The sequence below is a fragment of the Bos mutus genome, chromosome 19 (assembly GCF_027580195.1).
Source record: "Bos mutus isolate GX-2022 chromosome 19, NWIPB_WYAK_1.1, whole genome shotgun sequence".
In the NCBI taxonomy this organism is placed as follows: Eukaryota; Metazoa; Chordata; class Mammalia; order Artiodactyla; family Bovidae; genus Bos; species Bos mutus.
The window spans coordinates 33313046-33334552 of NC_091635.1; the positions used below are offsets into that span (position 1 = coordinate 33313046).

The 21507-nt window shown below is 38.1% G+C and overlaps 1 protein-coding gene across 4 annotated transcripts in view; it reads left to right on the plus strand.

The window, feature by feature from the left end:
• TLK2 (tousled like kinase 2) overlaps positions 1-21507 on the plus strand; it is a 124571-nt gene that overhangs the window by 38838 nt on the left and 64226 nt on the right. For 3 of the 4 annotated variants that reach the window (XM_070390026.1, XM_070390023.1, XM_070390024.1), the window contains exons 3-7: positions 5647-5718; positions 6658-6727; positions 7735-7778; positions 8500-8595; positions 19560-19727. In XM_070390026.1, coding sequence (XP_070246127.1) covers positions 5647-5718; positions 6658-6727; positions 7735-7778; positions 8500-8595; positions 19560-19727 — 450 coding nt within the window. The remainder of the gene's footprint in view (positions 1-5646; positions 5719-6657; positions 6728-7734; positions 7779-8499; positions 8596-19559; positions 19728-21507) is intronic. The other variant, XM_070390025.1, reaches the window with a different exon arrangement.

Below are 21507 nucleotides of genomic sequence, written 5' to 3' on the forward strand. Positions count from 1 at the left end.
TCTGCATTGGCAGGCGGTTCTTTACCACTAGTGCCGCCTGGGAAGCCCCACAAACATTTTTAGTTTTTAAAAAGTCTAATTTATCTTTTTTTCTTTTGTTGTTGGCAGTTTAAGTGTCATGTCTAAGAATTCTTTGCCCAGTTTGAGTTTGTGAAGATTTACCCCTTTCATCTAAGAATTGTATGGTTTTAGCGGAGAAGGCAATGGCACCCCACTCCAGTACTCTTGCCTGGAAAATCCCATGGACGGAGGAGCCTGGTGGGCTGCAGTCCATGGGGTCGCTAAGAGTCGGACACAACTGAGCGACTTCACTTTTTCACTTCTCACCTTCATGCATTGGAGAAGGAAAGGCAACCCACTCCAGTGTTCTTGCCTGGAGAATCCCAGGGATGGGGGAGCCTAGTGGGCTGCCGTCTATGGGGTCGTACAGAGTCGGACACGACTGAAGCGACTTAGCAGCAACAGCAGTAGCTGTTGGTTTAAGTACTTGAACCATTTTGAGTTAATTTTTATATGGTGTGAAGTAGGAGTTTATCCTCATTGTTTTGCCTGTGGCTATCCAGTTGTCTCAGCACCCTTTGTTAAAAGGGCTATTCTTTCCCCTACTGAACCGTGTTGGCTCCTTTGTCAACAATCATTTGGCCGTAGATTATGGATTTCTCTCTGAACTCTCAGTTCTTTTCCATTGGTCCATCTTTATGTCAGTGCTATACTGTCTTGATTAGTTTTGTTTGTAGTAAGTCTTGAAGTCAGGAAATGTGAGTTCACCTTCTTTTTCAGGGTTCTTTTGGTGCTTTATAATTCCTTTTTTTTTTTGAGGGCAGGGGGCACGCAACACAGCATGTAGAATCTTAGTTCCCTGACCAGGGGTGGAATCTGTGTCCCTGACTTCCCAAAAAGTCCCCATTCTCTATGAATTTTAGAATCAGCTTGTCAGTTTCTATAAACTCAGCTGGATTTCTACTGGGGATTCCACTGAATCTATAGATCAGCTGAGAGAGAACTGCTATCCTGACAGTGTTAAGTATTCCAGTTCATGAACATGGGATGTTTTTCCATTTATTTAGATCTTTAATTTCTTGCAGTAGTTTTTAAGGTAGTTTTTAGCGTATATGTTTTTTATTTCTTTTGTTCATATCTAGGTAGTTTATTCTCTTTGATGCTAATGTGAATGGAATTGTTTTCTTAACTTCATTTCAAATTCATTGCAGGGTTATAGAAATTGTAAAACAGGTTTTTGTATATTGATCTTGTATCCTACAATCTTTATGAACTTGTTAGTTTAGGTAGGATTTTAGTGGATCCTTTTTGGTTTTATATATACAATAGTATATCTTCTGGGAATGGCATAGTTTTAATTCTTCCTTTTCAAGCTGAATGCCTTATGTATTTTTTTTATTATTACTTTTTTTTGGGAGTATAATTGCCTGCCTAGAACTTCTAGTATAATGTTGAATATGTGGGTGAGAACAAACATCCTTGTCTTGTTTAGGGTCTTAGGAGAAAGCTTCCAGTGTTTAACTGTTAATTATGATGTGAACTGTAGGGTTTGTTTGTTTTTTTCTGTAGTCGCCCTTTTGTTGGGTTGAGGAAGTTTCTTTTTTATTTATCTAAGAACTCCTTCCTTTGCTTTCATTTTGGAAGAACACTTTGCTCAATGTATGAGTGTTGGTTGACCCAACACTCTCTGCCTCTGACCTCACACTTTGAATATATTATCCTGCTGCCTTTGGGCCGTGATTGTTTTTGCTCAGAAATCAACTGTAAATCTTACTTGGATTCCCTTATAAGTGATGTGTTACATTTCTGCTTTCAAGATTTTCTCTTTTTCCTTACCTTCCTTTGAGTATATTTCCTATAATATGTTTGTTTATGAGGCTTTTTGTGTTTATCCTGCTTGGAGTTCATCAAGCTTCTTGTATCAGTAAGTTATTATTATTATTTTTTAATAATTTGAGAAAATTTCAGACAATTTCTTCAAAAAATTTTTTCTACTCCTTTCTTGCTCTCCTCTCCTTCTGGGTATCCCAATTATGTACATGGTGATGTACTTAACAGTTTTCCACATTTCTTTGAAGCTCTGTTCTTTTTTCTTCTTTTTTTTAATTATTTGTTTATTTTTCAGCTTGCATAATCTCTATTGATCTGTCTTCTGATTTGCTAATTATTTCTTCTGCCAGTTCACTTCTTCTCTTGCGCCCCTCTCAGTTCAGTTCAGTTCAGTCACTCAGTTGTTTCCTACTCTTTGCGACCCCATGGACTGCAGCACTCCAGGCCTCCCTGTCCATCACCAACTCCCAGAGTTTACTCAAACTCATGTCCTTTAAGCCAGTGATGCCATCCAGCCATCTCATCCTCTGTCGTCCCCTTCTCCTCTCGCCTTCAATCTTTCCCAGCATCAGGGTCTTTTCAAATGAGTCAGCTCTTCGCATCAGGTGGCCAAATTATCGGAGTTTCAGCTTCAACATCAGTCCTTCCATTGAATATTCAGGACTAATTTACTTTGGGATGGACTGGTTGGATCTCCTTGCAGTCCAAGGGACTCTCAAGAGTCTTCTCCAACACCACAGTTCAAAAGCATCAATTCTTTGGTGCTCAGTTTCTTTATAGTCCAACTCTCACATCCATACATGACCACTGGAAAAGCCATAGCTTTGACTAGACAGACCTTTGTTGGCAAAGTAATGTCTCTGCTTTTTAATATTCTGTCTAGGTTGGTCATAACTTTCCTCCCAAGGAGTAAGCATCTTTTAAGGTCATGGCTGCAGTCATCATCTGCAGTGATTTTGGAGCCCAGAAAAATAGTCTGTCACTATTTGACTGTTTCCCCATCTATTTGCCATGAAGTGATGGGACCAGATGACATTATCTTAGTTTTCTGAATGTTGAGCTTTAAGCCAACTTTTTCACTCTCCTCTTTCATTTTCATCAAGAGGCTCTTTAGTTCTTCGCTTTCTGCCATAAGGGTGGTGTCACCTGCATATTGATATTTCTCCCGGCAATCTTGATTCCATCTTGTGCTTCATCCAGCCCAGCGTTTCTCATGGTGTACTCTGCATATAAGTTAAATAAGCAGGGTGACAATATATAGCCTTGATGTACTCCTTTTCCTATTTGGAACCAGTCTCTTGTTCCATGTCCAGTTCTGACTGTTACTTCCTGACCTGTATACAGATTTCTCAAGAGGCAGGTCAGGTGGTCTGGTAGTCCCATCTCCTTAAGAATTTTCCACAGTTTATTGTGATCCACACAGTCAAAGGCTTTGGCATAGTCAATAAAGCAAAAATAGATGTTTTTCTGGAACTCTCTTGCTTTTTTGATAATCCAACAGATATCAGCAATTTGATCTCTGGTTCCTCTGCCTTTTCTAAAACCAGCTGGAACATCTGAAAGTTCGCGGTTCACGTACTGTTGTAGCCTGGCTTGAAGAATTTTGAGCATTACTTTACTAGCGTGTGAGATGAGTGCAATTTGCAGTAGTTTGAGCATTCTTTGGCATTGCCTTTCTTTGGGATTGGAATGAAAACTGACCTTTTCCAGTCCTGTGGCCACTGCTGAGTTTTCCAAATTTGCTGGCATATTGAGTGCAGCATTTTCACAGCATCATCTTTCAGGATTTGAAATAGCTCAACTGGAATTCCATCACCTCCACTAGTTTTGTTTGTAGTGATGTTTCCTAAGGCCCACTTGACTTCACATTCCAGGGTATCTGGCTCTAGGTGAGTGATCACACCATCATGATTATCTAGATTGTGAAGATCTTTTTTGTATAGTTCTTCTGTGTATTCCTGCCACCTCTTCTTAATAACTTCTGCTTCTGTTAGGCGCATACCATTTCTGTCCTTTATTGAGCCTGTCTTTGCATGAAATGTTCCTTTGGTATCTCTAATTTTCTTAAAGAAATCTTGTCTTTCCCGTTCTATTCTTTTCCTCTATTTCTTCGCACTGATCGCTGAGGAAGGCTTTCTTATCTCTCCTTGATATTCTTTGAAACTCTGCATTCAAATGGGTATATCTTTCCTTTTCTCCTTTGTTTTTTGCTTCTCTTCTTTTCACAGCCAGTCGTAAGGCCTCCTCAGACAGGCATTTTGCTTTTTTCCTTTTTTTTCTTGGGGATGGTCTTGATCCCTGTCTCCTGTACAATGTCACGAACCTCCGTCCACAGTTCATCAGGCACTCTGTCTATCAGATCTAATCCCTTGAATCTATTTCTCACTTCCACTGTATAATCATAAGGGATTTGATTTAGGTCATACCTGTTTGACAAATGTTTGCTATTCGTTCTGACTGCAGGATGACTCCTCCCTGGTGGGGCTTTATTCCTTGGTTCTCTCTTTCTAACTAACTGACCTACAGTCTAGGCTGTATCTTCATTACACAAATATTTTCCCACTTGCCTTTTGCCACAGTCTCCATTGAATATCTGTAGATTTAAACTTGTCCACACTCTGTTGAGAATGAAGTCAGGTCCTTTGGGAAGAGATTTTGTACTATATGTTCCAGTGTTTTACCCCCGGCAAAATATCTAAGCCAGGGTTCTGGTGTTGGGGGTGGGGACAATGAGTAACACTTTTCTGTGAAGTGACATTCAGCCTCTAGGAACTGAATACCAGGAGCGGAGGTATAGATGGGGTGCACACAGCAAGCAGCTTGTCTCTCGTGATGTGGAACCACTACCTTATGAGCTGAGCGAGAGGCCTGTTGGAGTCCCAGTATTCTCAGTGTACCAAGCTAAGGCAGAGCCTCCGTTCCACAAGTCAGTGTTAGGCAGATGGAAGCCTCCTGTCTTTGATGTACTTGTCTGGGACTTAGCTTCAGTGACAGAGTGCTGGGGACAAAATGAGAAGCCTGAAGTCCTGCTCCTCTCAGGAAGAAAGCCCTTGACTGAGAGCTGGGGGAAGGAGGGGGCTTGTGCTCTTGGCTGCAGCAGTCTGGAACCCTGCTGAGATGGGAGGGTGGGATATGGGAAGAAAAGCATGATCTTCCTTCAGGTACCACAGACTTTCACCTTGCAGGCTAAATTTTTTGTAGATTTTATTGAATGGTTGTTTCTTCATTAGCTCTTTGCCCTTAGGGACCATTGTCAGAGGCTTTGAATGGTGGTTTTAAAAAATAATTTTCATCAGTTTCTCTGAGCAGCAGGCTAGCAGAGATCCTCACGCTGTTAGGCTTAGAGGTCAGTCTTTTGTAACTGTTTTTTGAGCTGGCAGTCTCTTTAAAGCATGATTCGAAAAAGTGTTTCCTTCATTATGGTCTCTGACCACCCCCTCATGAGGAACCCTTGGCATACCCTTAACATAACTTTCAGATATCGACTGTAAGATACAAGAATCACGAGAATCGTTTTTCCCTTGCTTATTTTCCTTAAAGAATGAACTTGCTCCATGTGAAAGTACTCTAGAAGGGGAAAGTTTGCACAGGAGTTCAGAGTTTATAAAGGAAATGAAAATAACATTAGGTAGAGAATTTTAACATGAGTGCCCTCTACTATATGATGGATGGAGTTCTTTTCAAGTTGGCTCAGAGGTGTTGCAGTTAATTCTTGGTTTCTTTGACTTGACCTAGATATCACAATCACATGGCTTCTTCCTCATTTTTGCTGTCATCTTAGTTTCTTTTGATTCCTTTTTGTTTTTTTCTTTTCAGGGGCCACTCAATAGTGAGTCTTCCAACCAGAGCTTGTGCAGCGTGGGGTCCTTGAGTGATAAAGAAGTAGAGGTAAGAAGCCACATCCATTGCAAGACTTCTCATATTCCCACACTTTAGATCTGGGTTAAACCATAGCACTGCAGACTCTGGGGTCCTGTTAGGGTTTGTGTCAATGATTCCCCTTAGAGTTGTGTGCTCTTTGTGTCTGCACAGTTGTCGTGTGGCCCTGATGGGTTTTTATTACTATAATCATAATAATCAATAAAAGGTAGAAATTTGCAGTTGTAGCTGAATTAGTCTAAGTGTCCTTGAATTTTAGCACTTCTTAGTACTTCAGCAGAGTGAGTCAGTGTGGCCTGAAGGACTTCAGTAACAAAATTTGAAATTTTGTGTTTTTTAAAGGCAAATAACCTAGCTGATTATATAACTGCTTACTTTGCACTTAGATAAGACTTTGAATAGACTAGTCAGTTGACTGATCATGCAGATATTTCCTTTTTGGAAAAAAATTTTAGATTTAAGGTCTTTTAAAGTAGAAATATTGGGATTCCCTGGTGGTCCAATGGTTAGGACTCAGTGCTTTCACTGCTGGGATCTGGATTTTCAATCCCTGGTCAGAGAACTACTATCCCATAAGTTGCATGGTGTGGTCTCAAAAAGAAACAAATATTGTAACAGCTGCTATTTGAGAGCCTGCTATATGCTAGATGCTTGTACTACATTTGTGCTTTATAAAATAGTTCATTTAAGCTTTTGCAGCAACCCTGATTTACAGATAAGTAAATTAAAGCTCTGATATTTTAAGCAGTTGGCCAAAAATTGTATAAATGGTTTGACTTCAGATCTTATATTCTTTCTATGACCCTGCTCTAAGAGTAGGACATTCATTTAGGACTTGTGAGCCAGTTAATTCTCCTTATAAATTTGATATTTTTAACGTACACTCTAATTTTCATAACGTGAAAAATTTGACAAAATGCTAATTGTGATGTATATGGTATTTAACAGACTCCTGAGAAAAAACAGAATGACCAGCGAAACCGGAAAAGAAAAGCTGAACCATATGAAACTAGCCAAGGTAGTAATAATTTCACACCAGTAAAAATATAAATTCTTATGTACTTAGGTATAAAACTTCCAGCTCACACTAATTAGTTTGCATACAGGGATTCCTGACAATGGAGATTTGCATTCCTTAAGGGAATATCAGGCTGTTTATGACAGACTTGCCATTTGATACACACTTGACAAAACAGCGTCAGTTCTGTGGGGACTCTAGTTCTCCCTGTTGTAAGTTAATAGTCTTCTCGCCATGGATTTGTCTTCAGACTAAGGATCTATTGTACAGAAAAGAGATTACATAGCAGTTTTAACTATGTCTTGCACTAGGTCAGTGGTTTGTTAATAATAGGCAAGCAGAAATGGTTGCATTTACATGGCTGTCCTTTTACCTACCCTTCTTCCATGTCAGTTACTCAGTTGAATAATTGGTGCCCAGTGGAATAAATCTGTAAGTATGATGATCATAATGCCAGATTTCTTTAAATAATTAAAGAAAGAATAAATGAAATGGAAGAACTTCCAAGAAAGGAAAGGCCCCCTCCCCCCATTTTGTATCTTTTAATCTGCAAATCATTTTTTACTTTTGTGGGAGAAAATTTTTCCAAAGTAGCAAGGTCATGTAAATTTACTTGTGAAATAGAATAAACCATTTAGTTCTGATGAGTTTGTTTTGAATTTTTTTATCCTCTTAGTTGGGGGTGTAGTTTATAGTTTAGTTTTATTTTGATTCACAGTTGTGGCATAAGCTTTGTTAGTGTACTTGTAAAAGAAAGCGTAGTGAATCTTAAAGGAAAGCAAGCTGTGAAAAGGTCTTTCTTTCACTGCTTATTTTAGTGTTTTATTTTGTGGTGGAAACTGTCTTCTGTTCTTAGGAAACAGGTATTTTGGCTCATTTGTTAAAAGTAAAGTTGACATTTGAATTGGTAACAGCATAGGCAGTCATTGAATACATAATACACTTTAGCAAATGATGGTTTACTTGTGTTACTGGAAAAACTGTACTTACTTTGGTTTTATTTTCAGGGAAAGGCACTCCTAGGGGACATAAAATTAGTGATTACTTTGAGGTAAGTTAAATTTTTGGAAAAAGAAATCTATAGTGACTTAAAAAAAAAAAAGAACCTAAATCCTTTCTTTCATTTAAAGCTTTAGAAAGGCATATATTGCCTTTACTGTGCCCTCCTCCCCTTCTTCCCCACCTTCATCAACCTGATGTTGCCCCATCTCTATAAGAGGAAACAGCTGCTGACTTCCTAAATTTAAATTTGTTCATGATGTGTCTTGTCTGTGATGATATAAAAATTCACAAATGAGGTGATCGTTCTCTTGGCCAGACTAGGTTTTGTGTCTTACAAAGGTTGAAGTGGAACGCCTCGGACTCTTCTTTTGTCCTCTACCTGTAGTCCAGTGGAACCTGTAGTAAGCTCACTGACCCATCCTTAGTGGTTACTGAAGGGGACGCTAATATACACTGTATTCCTGCTTCATGTATTTTGAGACAAGAAGGGGAAACATTCTTCTCTTATATCTTTTCCAAATCATGTGTACCTTCAGGTTTCTAGCCATGTTTTCCTTATATCTTGGTACATTTCTACTGGAGCTTCTTGTTAAAATCTCATTGAAAAGTTAGCAGAATTTGACTTACATGGCATTTTCTCTAGAATAAAATGTGTAGACTTAAAGGGACCATGTATAATTAAGACCTGTATGTGTATTAATCTTTTACTCTCCTTATCTGAGCATAGTACTGTTGTGAATTATTCATATCCATTTTTCCCTGTTGGCCAGTTTGCTGGGGGAAGCGGGCCAGGAACCAGCCCTGGCAGAAGTGTTCCACCAGTTGCACGATCCTCACCGCAACATTCCTTATCCAATCCCTTACCGGTAAGCATTCACCTGGAGAAATGTGACACCTGTTGTAGGAGACCAAGAAGCCCAGGAACACTCAAGCAAAGTTTCTCTTCCATTAATTACCCAAGGGGAGTGAAGTCTTAAGGAGAAACGTTCATAGCATTACCTGTGAATCACTTAACTTAGATTCAAATCTGTATCAGTCAGTTTACATTTTATGAGAGCTGATCCTGTTCTCCCGGTATAAATCGATTACTTCTAGGCCTCAAGAAAGGGGTTTCCCGTCCAAACATTAGGTTTTTATCCTGGCCAGACTTACATATTCCTGTAGTTAAATTCCTTTAAAAAAATTGTGGTCAGCTCCTGGTATTTGAATTAATTGGATGGCTTGCTCAGTGATGTAGTAGAGAAGCTAATACCGCACAGATTTGGGATAGGTTTGTTCTCTGATCTGAAACTCTATAAAAACATCACAGCCAAGTTAGTGGTTCTCAGGCCAGGGTAGTTTATCCCCTCAGGGGACATTTGGCAATGTTGAAGTAATTTTTGGTCAGAACTAGAGGGTGGGTGGAATGATGCCATAGGCATCTGCTGGGCAGAGGCCAGGGATGCTGGTGTACATCCTGCCATGCACAGGACAGGCGCCCACAACAAAGAATGATCCAGTCCAGAATGGTGCTAGTGCCAAAGCTGAGAATCCCTGAACCAGCTCGTGTAGGATTTTATGTCAGTTCACTCAAGTGCCTTTGGCTGATTTGTTGATACCATATGAGAACCCTGTACATAAGAGTGTATTATGTCCTTTGATGCCTCAGGTATTGCTGTGGGATCTTAGGGAAAAGGGAGACCAGGAGTTTTCATCCTAGGTCTCTGTTTCGGAAAGTTGCTTTTCTCTGCCTCAGCAGACTTGATTAATATTGCTTTTTTTTTTTTTAAGTGATTTAGTCTCTGTATTGTTAAACTAGTTAAAATGTCCTTCTTCCCCTCTTCTGTCTCATAAAAACATGCGTTCATTAGGGTGATTATAATTAGTAAAGCACTTAGCAAAATGTATTCAGCTTGAAATTTTTTCTATTACTTTGTCATCATTGCCATATTTAAAAATATTATAAATGTTCAATGTGTAGATATGTTTGGTTAGGTTGAAGTTTGTTAGCTAACTTTTGAGGAGACCTAGATCTGTATTTTTATTGTTTTAAACCAGTTACAAGTTTTAAAATGTTAAATGGGATTGCAGAATTATCTATTTGGGACAAATACGACTTGTAGAATTTTGTTATCTTACTACTCTTTTCTTCCTGAAAAAGATTTTTTTTCATTTGGTTTTCAGTAATGTGACCACCCATCTATCATGTGTCCATTTAAGTCAGGTCTTAAATGAAGACAAGAGAGAGGTACCTAAGTGATCCACAGACAGTCCTGCCACCTCAGTGAGTGGTGGCTGAGCCTCATTATCGTGCAAATCTAAGTATGTCTTGGTTGTTAAAATAGAAACCAACCTTAATTTCCTTTTTCCATTGCATTTTATCCTCCTATCTTAGATTCTGTGCTTCATTGTTATAATCAACTGATTTGTATATACCCTTCAATTCCCTTTCCCCACTCTCTCGATTATACTTGCCTGAAAAAAACTCAGCCCTGATTAAATCTAATTTTCCTTGCCTGTATCTAAGCGGTTCAGCCTGGTTAGAGAAAAGCACATACACCCATGCTGACTGATCTCACTTTAAGTTTGTGACCACCAACCTCATGAGCCTCTGAGTTGCTGCCAGTCCTATTATATTTCCATAGTTAATTCACTCTCCTAGATGAATATTTCATATTTTTGTCACTTTCTGCAGTCTTCCAGCAGCAATTCCTTCCCCTCTACTCTCTCAACTGATGACTTGACTTTTTTATTTTTTTAGGAAAATAGAAGCAATCAAAAGAGAACTTTCCCATGTGTTTCTGCCAGCTCTACCAGGTTACTTGTGTCCTTATCCGTATCTGCCTTTTAGGATGCATGAACTGGACAGCCCTTTACTTGGGCATCGATTTCCCTGAAAATTATATATGCACCTCTCCTTGCCATGTCTGCTTATATAACTAAATGAATAGCTTAGAAAACGTCTGTAGGACTTCCCTGGTGGTCCAGTGGTTGGGAATCTGCTTGCCAGTGCAGAGAATGTGGGTTCAATCCCTGGTCTGGGAAGAGTCCACATGCCACAGAGCAACTAAGGTCGTGCACCACAACTGCTGAGCCCGTGCACCCTAGAGCCTGTGCTCTGCAACAAGAGAACCACCTCAATGAGAAGCCTGTATACAGCAGTGAAGACCCAGAGCAGCCAAAAATAAATAGATAAATAAATAATTAAAAAAAAAAAACCCACAGAGGAGCTCTTGCTCACTAGCACAACAACAAATTGCTCTTTTTGCAGTCTACCCTGTCCCTGTAGATAACAGTTCACTGTGTCCAGTTTTTTAGATCATAACTTTATGCCCCATATCTCATCCATCAAAATCCTGTTTTCTTTTAAAAAAATAGCAGAATCCACCCTCTTTTCTGTTCACCTGGTTCTCTGCATCAGTCTCTAAAGTAGTCTCCTTGTTTCTGCCTGTGTCTCACCTATTTTCAATATAGTAAGTAGCCAGAATGATTCTGTGAAAAATTTAAGTCAGATCCTATTCAGAACTGGCCAGGGGCTTGTCCAGACTGTTCTAGGCTTATGTGGTCTAGAAGCTCCTACATAATCTTTGCTCCTCACATCCATCTGACTGCATCTGCTCCCCTTCTTCCTCATGCCACTTAAGCTGCACTGGCCTCCTAGAAGTTCTGTGAACACTCTGAAGCACTCTTTACTTCAGTGCCTTTGTACCTGCTATTTCTTCTTCCAAGAATAGCGTGATGAGCAAGTCCTTCATCAGACTGTTGCTCAAAAATGGCCTTGTCAAGAGAGGTCTCTCCTGGCCAACTTCTTTGAATAATAGTCCCTCTCACCTTGTAACTCTGTCCCTAATCCTGCTTTAATTCTTAGTTATTACTATCTGGCATATGTATTTAAAGTTTGATATATATATTTAAATTTTTATTGATTCATATTTATACATATAAAAGAGTATACATGTACATCTACAGCTTAATGAATGTTCACCAACTGTACTAGCACAAGAAACAAAGTACCAGCCCCTCCAGAAAGTCCCTTATGTTCCCTTTCAGTTATTAGCGCCCTCCCTGCGATTGGAGATAGCTACTGTCCTAACTTCTAATAGTAGCATAGATGAGGGCTCTTTTGTTTTTATACAGTGTATGAAAGGAACCACACAGTATCTAATATAGTCTGGTGTCAAGTTTCTTTCAGTCAGCATTACTTTGGTGAAAGTCATCCATGTTGTGTGTTGTAGATCATTCACTGTCGTCATTGTGTGGCATAATTTTAATATTTTTATTTAATTTACAGATCTTAATTTTTAACTATACAGTTAGTTTGTTGCCCATCATCTTCCACCAGAATGTTAATCCCAAGAGAATTGGACCTTTGTTTTATTACTACTATTTCCATCTCTTACACTGTTTGTTACATACAGGTGTAATCATTTTGACTATTTCCCTCACTCCTTGGCATAGAAGAGAGATCTTGTTCAGTGTTTAGTCTCTAACACCCAAAACAGTGTTGGGTGCACAGTGGGAACGCAAGACAGACTATTTGTTGAAAGAGAAGAATAGAAGAACAGATAAAGAATCATTTTAGCTTTTTCCCTCCTAAGTGATTCTTCTATATTTTTTGTTAAATACAAAAAAGTACACAAACCCTGAGCCTTTGAGTTCAGGAGTTGGTAAACTACAGCCTACAACTGGCAGGCCGAAAATGATTTTTAGATTTTTTGAGTTATAGAGACAAAGAAGAATATGTCACAGAGTTATGTTGCCTGGAAAGCCTAAAATATTTCTATCTGGTCCTTTACAAAAAATGTTTCCAGGCAGTCATTATGAAGTTAACTCCATTAATCATTACTTAGGTCAGAAAGTAAAATACTTCCAGCACCCTGGAAACCTTCCCTGATCACAACTCCCTCCCAGTACTCTAGAAACAACCACTGTTCTAATTTTTGTGATCAGCATTTGCTTTTCTTTATAGTATTGTCATTATGACAGTTTTGTTAATCACGGCGTTTAATCTCCATGTTTAAATCTTCTGTATTCTGACTTTTGGCTGTTTGTTCTGTCAATTACTAAGAGAGGTATATTCATGACTGTCATGATTATGGGTGTACTTTGTTTCTTCCTGTATTTATATTTTTGCCTTATGTATTACTAAGTGATTCTCTTTATTTCTCCTGATACTTTTTGCTCTTAATGCAGTTTATCTGATACTAGTATATTCAAACCGCTGTATAGTGTAAATATTTCTGTTTTTATATTGTCAGCTTTTCATTATTATGTTTTCAGTATATCTGACAAGTACATAGTTGAAATTTTTTCTTTATTCAGTCTAAAATCTTTTTTAAGGGAATTACGTAGTGGTCCAGTGGTTAGGAGTCAGCACTTTCACTGCTGGGGCCTAGGTTCAATCCCTGGTTGGGGAATTAAGATCCTACAAGCTGTGTGGCATGGTCAAAAAAAAAAATCTTTTTTAAACTTCAGTATTTATTCTGTTTACATTAATGCTGCTAAGTCGCTTCAGTCATGTCCAACTCTGTGTGACCCCATAGACGGAAGCCACCAGGCTCCCCTGTCCCTGGGATTCTCCAGGGAAGAACACTGGAGTGGGTTGCCATTTCCTACTCCAATGCATGAAAGTGAAAAGTGAAAGGGAAGTCGCTCAGTCGTGTCCGACTCTTAGCGACCCCATGGACTACAGCCTACCAGGCTCCTCCATCCATGGGATTTTCCAGGCAAGAGTACTGGAGTGGGATGCCATTGCCTTCTCTGGTTTACATTAATAAACATCGTTATATTGGTTTTAAATACTCTGGCTTTTAATGGTATCTGTCATTGCCTGTTTCTTGCCTGTTCTATGTCACTGTTTCCTTCAATTCTTGTTTTCATTTGGATTAAAAAATATTTCATACTTTTCTCCTCCACTAGTAGGTAGGTCCTGTGTGGTGTTTCTCCCACAGGTATCTTTAATATGCCAAAGTTTGATGTTAACAGTAGCCTAGTTACATGATAACTTCGATTCCATTTCTGTGCTACTGCCTTGGTGGTGGTGGTGTAGGTTTATATTTTGCCCTTAAAAATTTATATATATATATATATAAAATCATAGAACATTATTATGCTGTCAGTGTTCATTTAGATTTATCCATGTACTTACTTACCTCTTTCTTTGTACTTCTTGCCTTTGTACATATTACACCTTCCACTTTAGGGAAGAAGTGGACGTGGAAGTACTTCTGCCTTCCATAGTCCTTAATACAGTATTTATCTGCTGGGGTTAACTCTCTAGGTTTTTGTTTGCTGAAATAACTTTATTTTGCCCTTATTCTTGAAAGATATTTATGCTGTGTATATATCTAGATTGTTTTTTTTTTTCACCACACACAGTTAAGTATATCGTTACCATTTTTTTTGGTTCCCTTGGTTACAGTTGAGAAAATAGTTTTCATTTACTTATTTCTTTGAAAGAAACTGCTCTGCTTCCCCTACCCACACCTACCCTTCTCCCCTCAAGCCCCAGACTACTTTTACTTTGTGGTGGTGTGCTTTGAGACATCCTTTTATTTCCCTTCCATGTGATTTGCTGGGCTTCTGATATTTGTGGGTTGCTGTCTTGTACCATTTCTGAATAGTTATTTGCCATTGTCTCTATCTCAGTCCTATTCTCTTTTTCATTCTCCTATAAAATTTCAGGGAACCATATGTTAGCGGAGAAGGCAATGGCAACCCCACTCTAGCACTCTTGCCTGGAAAATCCCACGGATTGAGGAGCCTGGTGGGCTGCAGTCCATGGGGTTGCTAAGAGTCAGACACGGCTTAGCGACTTCCCTTTCACTTTTCAGTTTCATGCATTGGAGAAGGAAATGGAAACCCACTCCAGTGTTCTTGCCTGGAGAATCCCAGGGATGGGGGAGCCTGGTGGGCTGCTGTCTATGGGGTCGCACAGAGTCGGACACGACTGAACCGACTTAGCAGCAGCAGCATATGTTAGACTGTCTCACTTTATCACCTGCCCCTTCATTCTTCTTTCTGTATGCTCCATTCTGGATAGTTTCTTGCCTTTCAGTTCTCAAATTCTCTGTTTTGGTGTATCTAATTTGCTGCATTGGATTCTTAATTTTTGTTATTTTATGTTCCCTGCAGATATAGTCAAACTGTCTTTTATTTCTTTAATCTGGTAGACATAGTTGTTTTATAATCTGTTAATTTTTGTATTTGAAGTTTAAAAAAATCTGTTTCTGCTATATCTTAATTTTCCTAGTTGTTGCTCAGGTCTTTATTTCTTTTATGCTTTGGTTATCTGTATGCTGCTCATACTTGAAAAATTGTTTGTGAAATTTCTTTGAGGTCTAAAATGAACATATGTTTCTCCAGGGAGAATTTTTATTTGCTTCTCTCAAGTGTCTAGAGATTCTACCAGTCTCTACAAACTACTAAATTCATGGCTTGCTTTGTTTGATTTGCTAGATTGTTTCTTTCAACCAGACAAGCAGTATTGATTTGGATTGTATTAACTTGCATGGGAAATCCCATGGGCAGAGGAGCCTGGTAGGCTGCAGTCCATGGGGTCGCTAGGAGTCAGACACGACTGAACGACTTCACTTTCACTTTTCACTTTCATGCACTGGAGAAGGAAATGGCAACCCACTCCAGTGTTCTTGCCTGGTGAATCCCAGGGAGCCTGGTGGGCTGCCATCTGTGGGGTCACACAGAGTCGGACACGACTGAAGTGACTTAGCAGCAGCAACATTTCTCAGGGGAACCTGCACCCCCTGCATGGCCAAGGCAACTGTTGCAGCTCCCTGAGGGCGGGAGAACTATTTCTTCTGGCTTACATTTTCCCTGAGGTTTTAACCCTTTGAAAGTACAGCTTAAAGTGGGAAGGATTCATATTGAGAGTCCTATGCTGGATGGGCTTGGCGTATGATTAGCCACTTGGCAACATGGTGCCCAGGGATTGGAAAGTCAAGATCTTAGGGTGTCCCATGGATGGAGGAGCCTGGTGGGCTGCAGTCCATCGGGTCGCTATGAGTCGGACACGACTGAGTGACTTCACTTTCACTTTTCACTTTCATGCATTGGAGAAGGAAATGGAAACCCACTCCAGTGTTCTTGCCTGGAGAATCCCAGGGACGGGGGAGCCTGGTGGGCTGCCGTCTGTGGGGTCGCAGAGTCGGACACGACTGACGTGACTTAGCAGCAGCAGCAGCAGGGCAAATGTGACTTTGATGCTTCTTTTACTACCTGTTTTGTGTTCCTTATTTCCATTAGGTTTTGCCATGACAAATCCCTACTATTTTGACAGCTTTTCAATGCTTTTAATATCTTTTTAAAAAAACATTTTGTCCTGTCTTTATAGTTGTTTTCTAAGGGAATGTTGGTACAAACATCCCAACCTGCTATATTTCCAGAGGTATTTAAAGATCTTTTAAGCCCTTGGCAAATAATTATTGAATGTATGACAGAATTATTTGTTTTAATATTGTAGCTTCAATGATAACAGTGTGCCAGGTAGTGAGATTATTGTTGTTAAGTATTACAGGTATTCTGGAGTCTGCATTTAAATTTATTGGGTGAGGTAGGAGTGTTGTTTTTAAGGAGTTGTGGCTTTTACTCATAGATTTAAAAAAAAAAATTCTTTTTTCCAGATCACTTTGATTAGTCTGTTTTACTTATATTTTCTAAAGTAAAAATGTTAGTTTTCCCTGATAAAGGGATACATGCTGATTATGAAAGTCCAATAATTCAGAAGTGGTAAAATATACAGTCCTTTCCACAAGAGCTATTATCAAAGAGTTTAGTGGGCATATATGTATACATGTATGTTCATATAGCAGATTTCCTCATTTCCATTGTATAAATTTATTTAGACAATAGACTTAAATATTTTGTATTCTCTAAGTAATGCTGTAATGAATATCCTTGTGTATACATCTGTGCTTATGCATTTGTTTCCTTTGGATAAATTTCCAAAGGTTAGTTCCCAAGTCAAAGAATATGCACACTTTAAAATGTCATCACATGAATGGATAAAGAAGATGTGGTGTCCAGTACACACATACACCCACACACTGGAATATTACTCAGCCGTTAAAAAGAATGAAACAGTGCCATTTGCAGCAACACGAATGGACTAGAGATTATCGTATTAAATGAAGCAAGCCAGACAGAGAAAGGCAGATATCATATAATATCACTTATATTGGAATCTTTAAAAATGATACAAATAAACTTATTTATAAAATAGAAATAGACCCACAGACATAGAAAACAAACTTATGGTTATAAAGGGGAAAGGGTAGATGTATAAATTAGGAATTTGGAATTAACATATTAATATACACACTGCTATATATAAAATAATAACCAACAAGGACTTACTGTATAGAACAGGCAACTGTGTTCATATTTTATAATAACTTATAAGGGAAAAGAATCTGAGAAAGAAAATATGTGTTCAGTTACGTATATATAACTGAATCACTTTTCTGTATACCTGAAACTAACATAGCATTATAAATCAACTATGCATCAATTTAAAATAAATAAAATGAAATATCATCACATAATTGCTAGCAGGTCATCAGCAGTTTGAGAGTCCCAATTTCTTCCTATCCTTCTAATACTGAATTTTACATTATAGTCTTTGCTAGTGAGAAAAATACCTTGTTTTATGTTGCATTTCTTCATCAGTGATATTACATATCTTTTCATATGTTTAGTGGCCTTTTGGATTTCTCTTTTAATGCTTATTCAGTTCCTTTGCCTATTTATTCGAGCATTTGCTTTGTCTTGCTGATGGGTAGGAACACATTATTTATTAAGATTGTTAGCTCATTGTCACTTATAGTGTGAATATTTTCTGCCTCTTTATAATTTGTTTTTTAACTTGTTTATGTCCACTTTCACCATTCAGAAGTCAAAAAATTAGAAGTGATCAGATTTATCAGTGTTTTTCTCTTCATGACTTATTACTAGTTTTGTCTTATTCTTAGATGTTCCTATATGGTTTGTGTTTTTAATGTCATGTTTAAAAAACCCTCACCACTAGAAAGTCATAATAGCATTTGTATATGTTCTTATAATTTTTATGTATACTATAAGGAAGTAATGTACTTTTCCTTTTTTCTAATATCTGTGTACATATCGTATCATCTTTGTAATAAAATTCCCACTAATTAGAAATGCAGTATAATCACACATTACACATCCATTTTATATGGGTCTTTTTCTGATTTTTCCGTGCCACTGATTAGTCTGCTTGTTCCTTTACCAGGATTATGCTTATTTGGTTTATTGTTGCTTTGTTATTGCTCTTTAGTCGTTAAGTCATGTCCAACTCTCTGCAACCCCATTGGACTGGAGCCCACCAGGCTCTCCTATGTCCATGGGAGTGTGTTGTCATTTCCTTCTCCAGGGGATCATCCCAAGCCAGGGTTGTCTCCTGCACTGGCAGGTGGATTCTTAAACACTGAGCTACCAGAGAGGCCAGTGTTGCTTTGCAGTAAGTTTTAATAGCTGGTCAGGTTTCCCTGGTACACTTTATCAAAAATTACATGGCTAATTTTGATGATTTTTCCAAGTGGACCTCAGAACTAAAATATGAAAATCCATAGAAACAGTCTCCCCAAAGAGCAGAGGAGAATCTAGATGATCAATCACTATGCTACCACAACACCCTTTCTTGCAAAAATAGAAACAATAATACACAAAAAGCCGTGAGCACTGGCTTTTAGAGAAGTTTGACATATATAAAATGTGAACTCAGAAGCACAGTATTTTGCCATTTAACGTTGGTCGTCTTTTATATTTGTCAGTGAATTATAGTTTTTGTTTTACATGTAATCTGCATATTGTTTCCTTGTAAGTATTTTATAGATAATTTTGAATCTGATTTTTCTTCTGATGCTACTTGTTCTGATTATAATCAAGTTGTTGATATATGGGGAAGTTATTGATTTTTGTGTATTTATTTTCTATTTGGCCATCTTACTGAACTCTTATTTGTTGTTTTTCAGTTGATTTGTTTGGTTTCCTTTGTGAATAGTTATATCATCCAAAATTGACACTTTCTAATGTTTGATATTTTCCAGTGTTTATACCTCATATTGTTTTCCTTATCACTTTGGCTAAAAATTCTATGATAATGTTGAATGACTGTGATATTAATGTGTTAACCCCTGTCTAGTTCCTAATTTTAATGAAGGTATCTCAAGTATAGCACCATTAATTATAGTTATTTTTATTTCTGAAAAAATACTCTGTTGAATTATAAATGGATACTTACAGGTTTTTTTTTTAAGTATTGCCCAACAATGTGCAAATCTTTTTGCATCTAAAGGAAAGAATCTTGATTCTCTGCCCTCCCACACCAACATTAATGTAGTGAATTACATTAGTAGATGGAATAATGAACTATCCTTATATTTCTAGAATAAGCCATACATAATTGTGGTATATTATTCTTTTGTTTGTATTTATTTTATATTTTGCATATGGGTATAATATGATAATAGAATAGAGAGTGAAGTAAGTAGGGGCCAATGCCTTAATCTTTATTAACCTAGAGGTTAGAAATAGCATTTCCTTGTAGAATTGAGGGTATAGTGAAGTTGTTTGTTGAACTCTACAAAGTAACCTGCAAATTCAGAGTTCTGTAAATATAGAACCATTAAAATGTACTAAGATAGGTCATAATCCAGTGATAATGTTACTGTACTCTCCATATTTGTTTTCAGAGGGTTTTTTTTTTAAAGTCCTTCTTGTATCTGATAACTGTGTTTTAATCTGTTGCATGTTTTGGCAGTATCAGATGTTTTCTTTGTCATGTAATTTGTGTGTTTTCTTTCATGTTTTCCAGCGGCGAGTAGAACAGCCTCTCTATGGTTTAGATGGCAGCGCTACAAAGGAGGTGTCAGAGGAGCAGTCTGCCCTGCCAACGCTTATGTCAGTGATGCTGGCAAAACCTCGGCTCGACACAGAGCAGCTGGCACAGAGGGGAGCTGGCCTCTGCTTCACTTTTGTCTCAGTGAGTACTGAGGCTGCGTTTATGCACATCCTTGTTTTCCTGGAGCCGAGATGGAGTTTGAGTAAGGATTTTGGTAGAGAGATGATGATTTCTAACTCTGTGTTACCTCTAAAGGTGTGTGCTTGTGCTCAGCCCCGCTTGGCTCAAGGCGCTGCGAGAGACTGCTTTATCAAAGTCTGAGTTTCCTGTGGGATGGAAAACACAACCTTAGGTTGACAAAGAACAGAAAATACAGATTAAATTCCATTACAATTAAAAATAAAATCTCCAGACTCCAACCATCACTTGTTTGAAGTTAATAGTCAAGTTAATAAAATATTAGTATGGGGATAGGCATGCTTACTAGTCATTTTCCCCTCTATGGTATCTGGACAGCCTGCATGCTTGCTTTCTCTCATTTCTTCAGAGTATTAGCACAGTTGCTTTTCCAAGACTATTTGGCTACCTGTTTGTTCCTTTCACCTTACTTCTTTCTTCTTCCTTGAAGAACAGGAATTTGATTATTATAAATGTTTGACCCCATTTTTTTATTTGCCAAATTATAATGCAGTTTGACTTAAAAGTTGTTGCTTTTCTTGGTTTCTTTACCCTGCCAAGTACCTGTTTGTTTTCAGTGACACAGTAAAGCAACAGAAAGCCCCATCGCCCTGTCCCTCCATTTTTAGGGGCCTCCTTCAGAGCTGACATTACCATTGATCAAGGTTTCTTTCTCTCTTTCTGGTTCATTTTCTCCAGTAATCTGTTTCCTCCTTATTTGATCCATGGTTTCTGAGCAAATAAATCTCTATAACCTCTGGGATTAACCCACATATGATTGTATTAAAAAAGGCCATGAAATGGTGGGTGTCTTAAGGAAAGGAGATAAAAACAATAAAATAATTAGATAGGGATCATTGTGTATTATTTGAATCACTTCTGCCCTTCCTTCCTTCTCCCATTCTTTCCTTCCTCAGCTTAAAACAGTACCCATGTATTACCTCAGAGTTCTTTAAGTTTGGGGGTAATTTATTGCTGAGCAGTAGAGAACTAATACATGTGGCTTTATCTTTAATGCTTCCTTTTTTCTTCATATTCTACATCTAATCTATCAGAAAACATACTTATATCTAGAATCTGACCATCTCTCACCGTCTCCACTGCCACCATAATGGCCCAACATCTCTCTGCTTTGGAATACTTTCTTATAGAGGAGTAATATGGTAATCACATCTGAAGAAGGAACATGGAAATAGTATAAAACCAAAGTCCTAGAAGCTTTGGTATAGTTCTGTTTCTCTTTGCTTCTCTGCAGTTCCAACTGGAGTATAAACTTAGATAAAAAAGGAGAAAAGCAAAAAAGTTAGCAAATATATAACAAATGTTGGTTAATAGAGACAAGCAGTTTCCTTTAAAAAAAATAAAAGGCAAAGGCTATGAACAGGTAGTTTTAATGGGAAAAAAAGGACAAATGTCTAACAATGTGAAAACTGGTTAACATCAGCCATAGAGAAATGCAAAATAAAATAACTTATCAAATTGACAAGGACTAGTAAATTTGGTGATTCTTGGTGCAGGTAGTGGCTTAGATACACATACAGTGCTATGTGTATGTATAAATTGGTACAGTCGTTTGGACAGGTTGGCAGTGTATCTCAGTGTTAAGTTTACATATCCTTGGGTCCCAAAATTCCATTCCCATGAACTACACAAAGGTGTTTATTGTATTGTTTATAAATTGCAAAAATTTGAAAGCAGTGTCCTTCCACAGTGTTTCAGAGGAACTTCTAACAAGAATACCTAT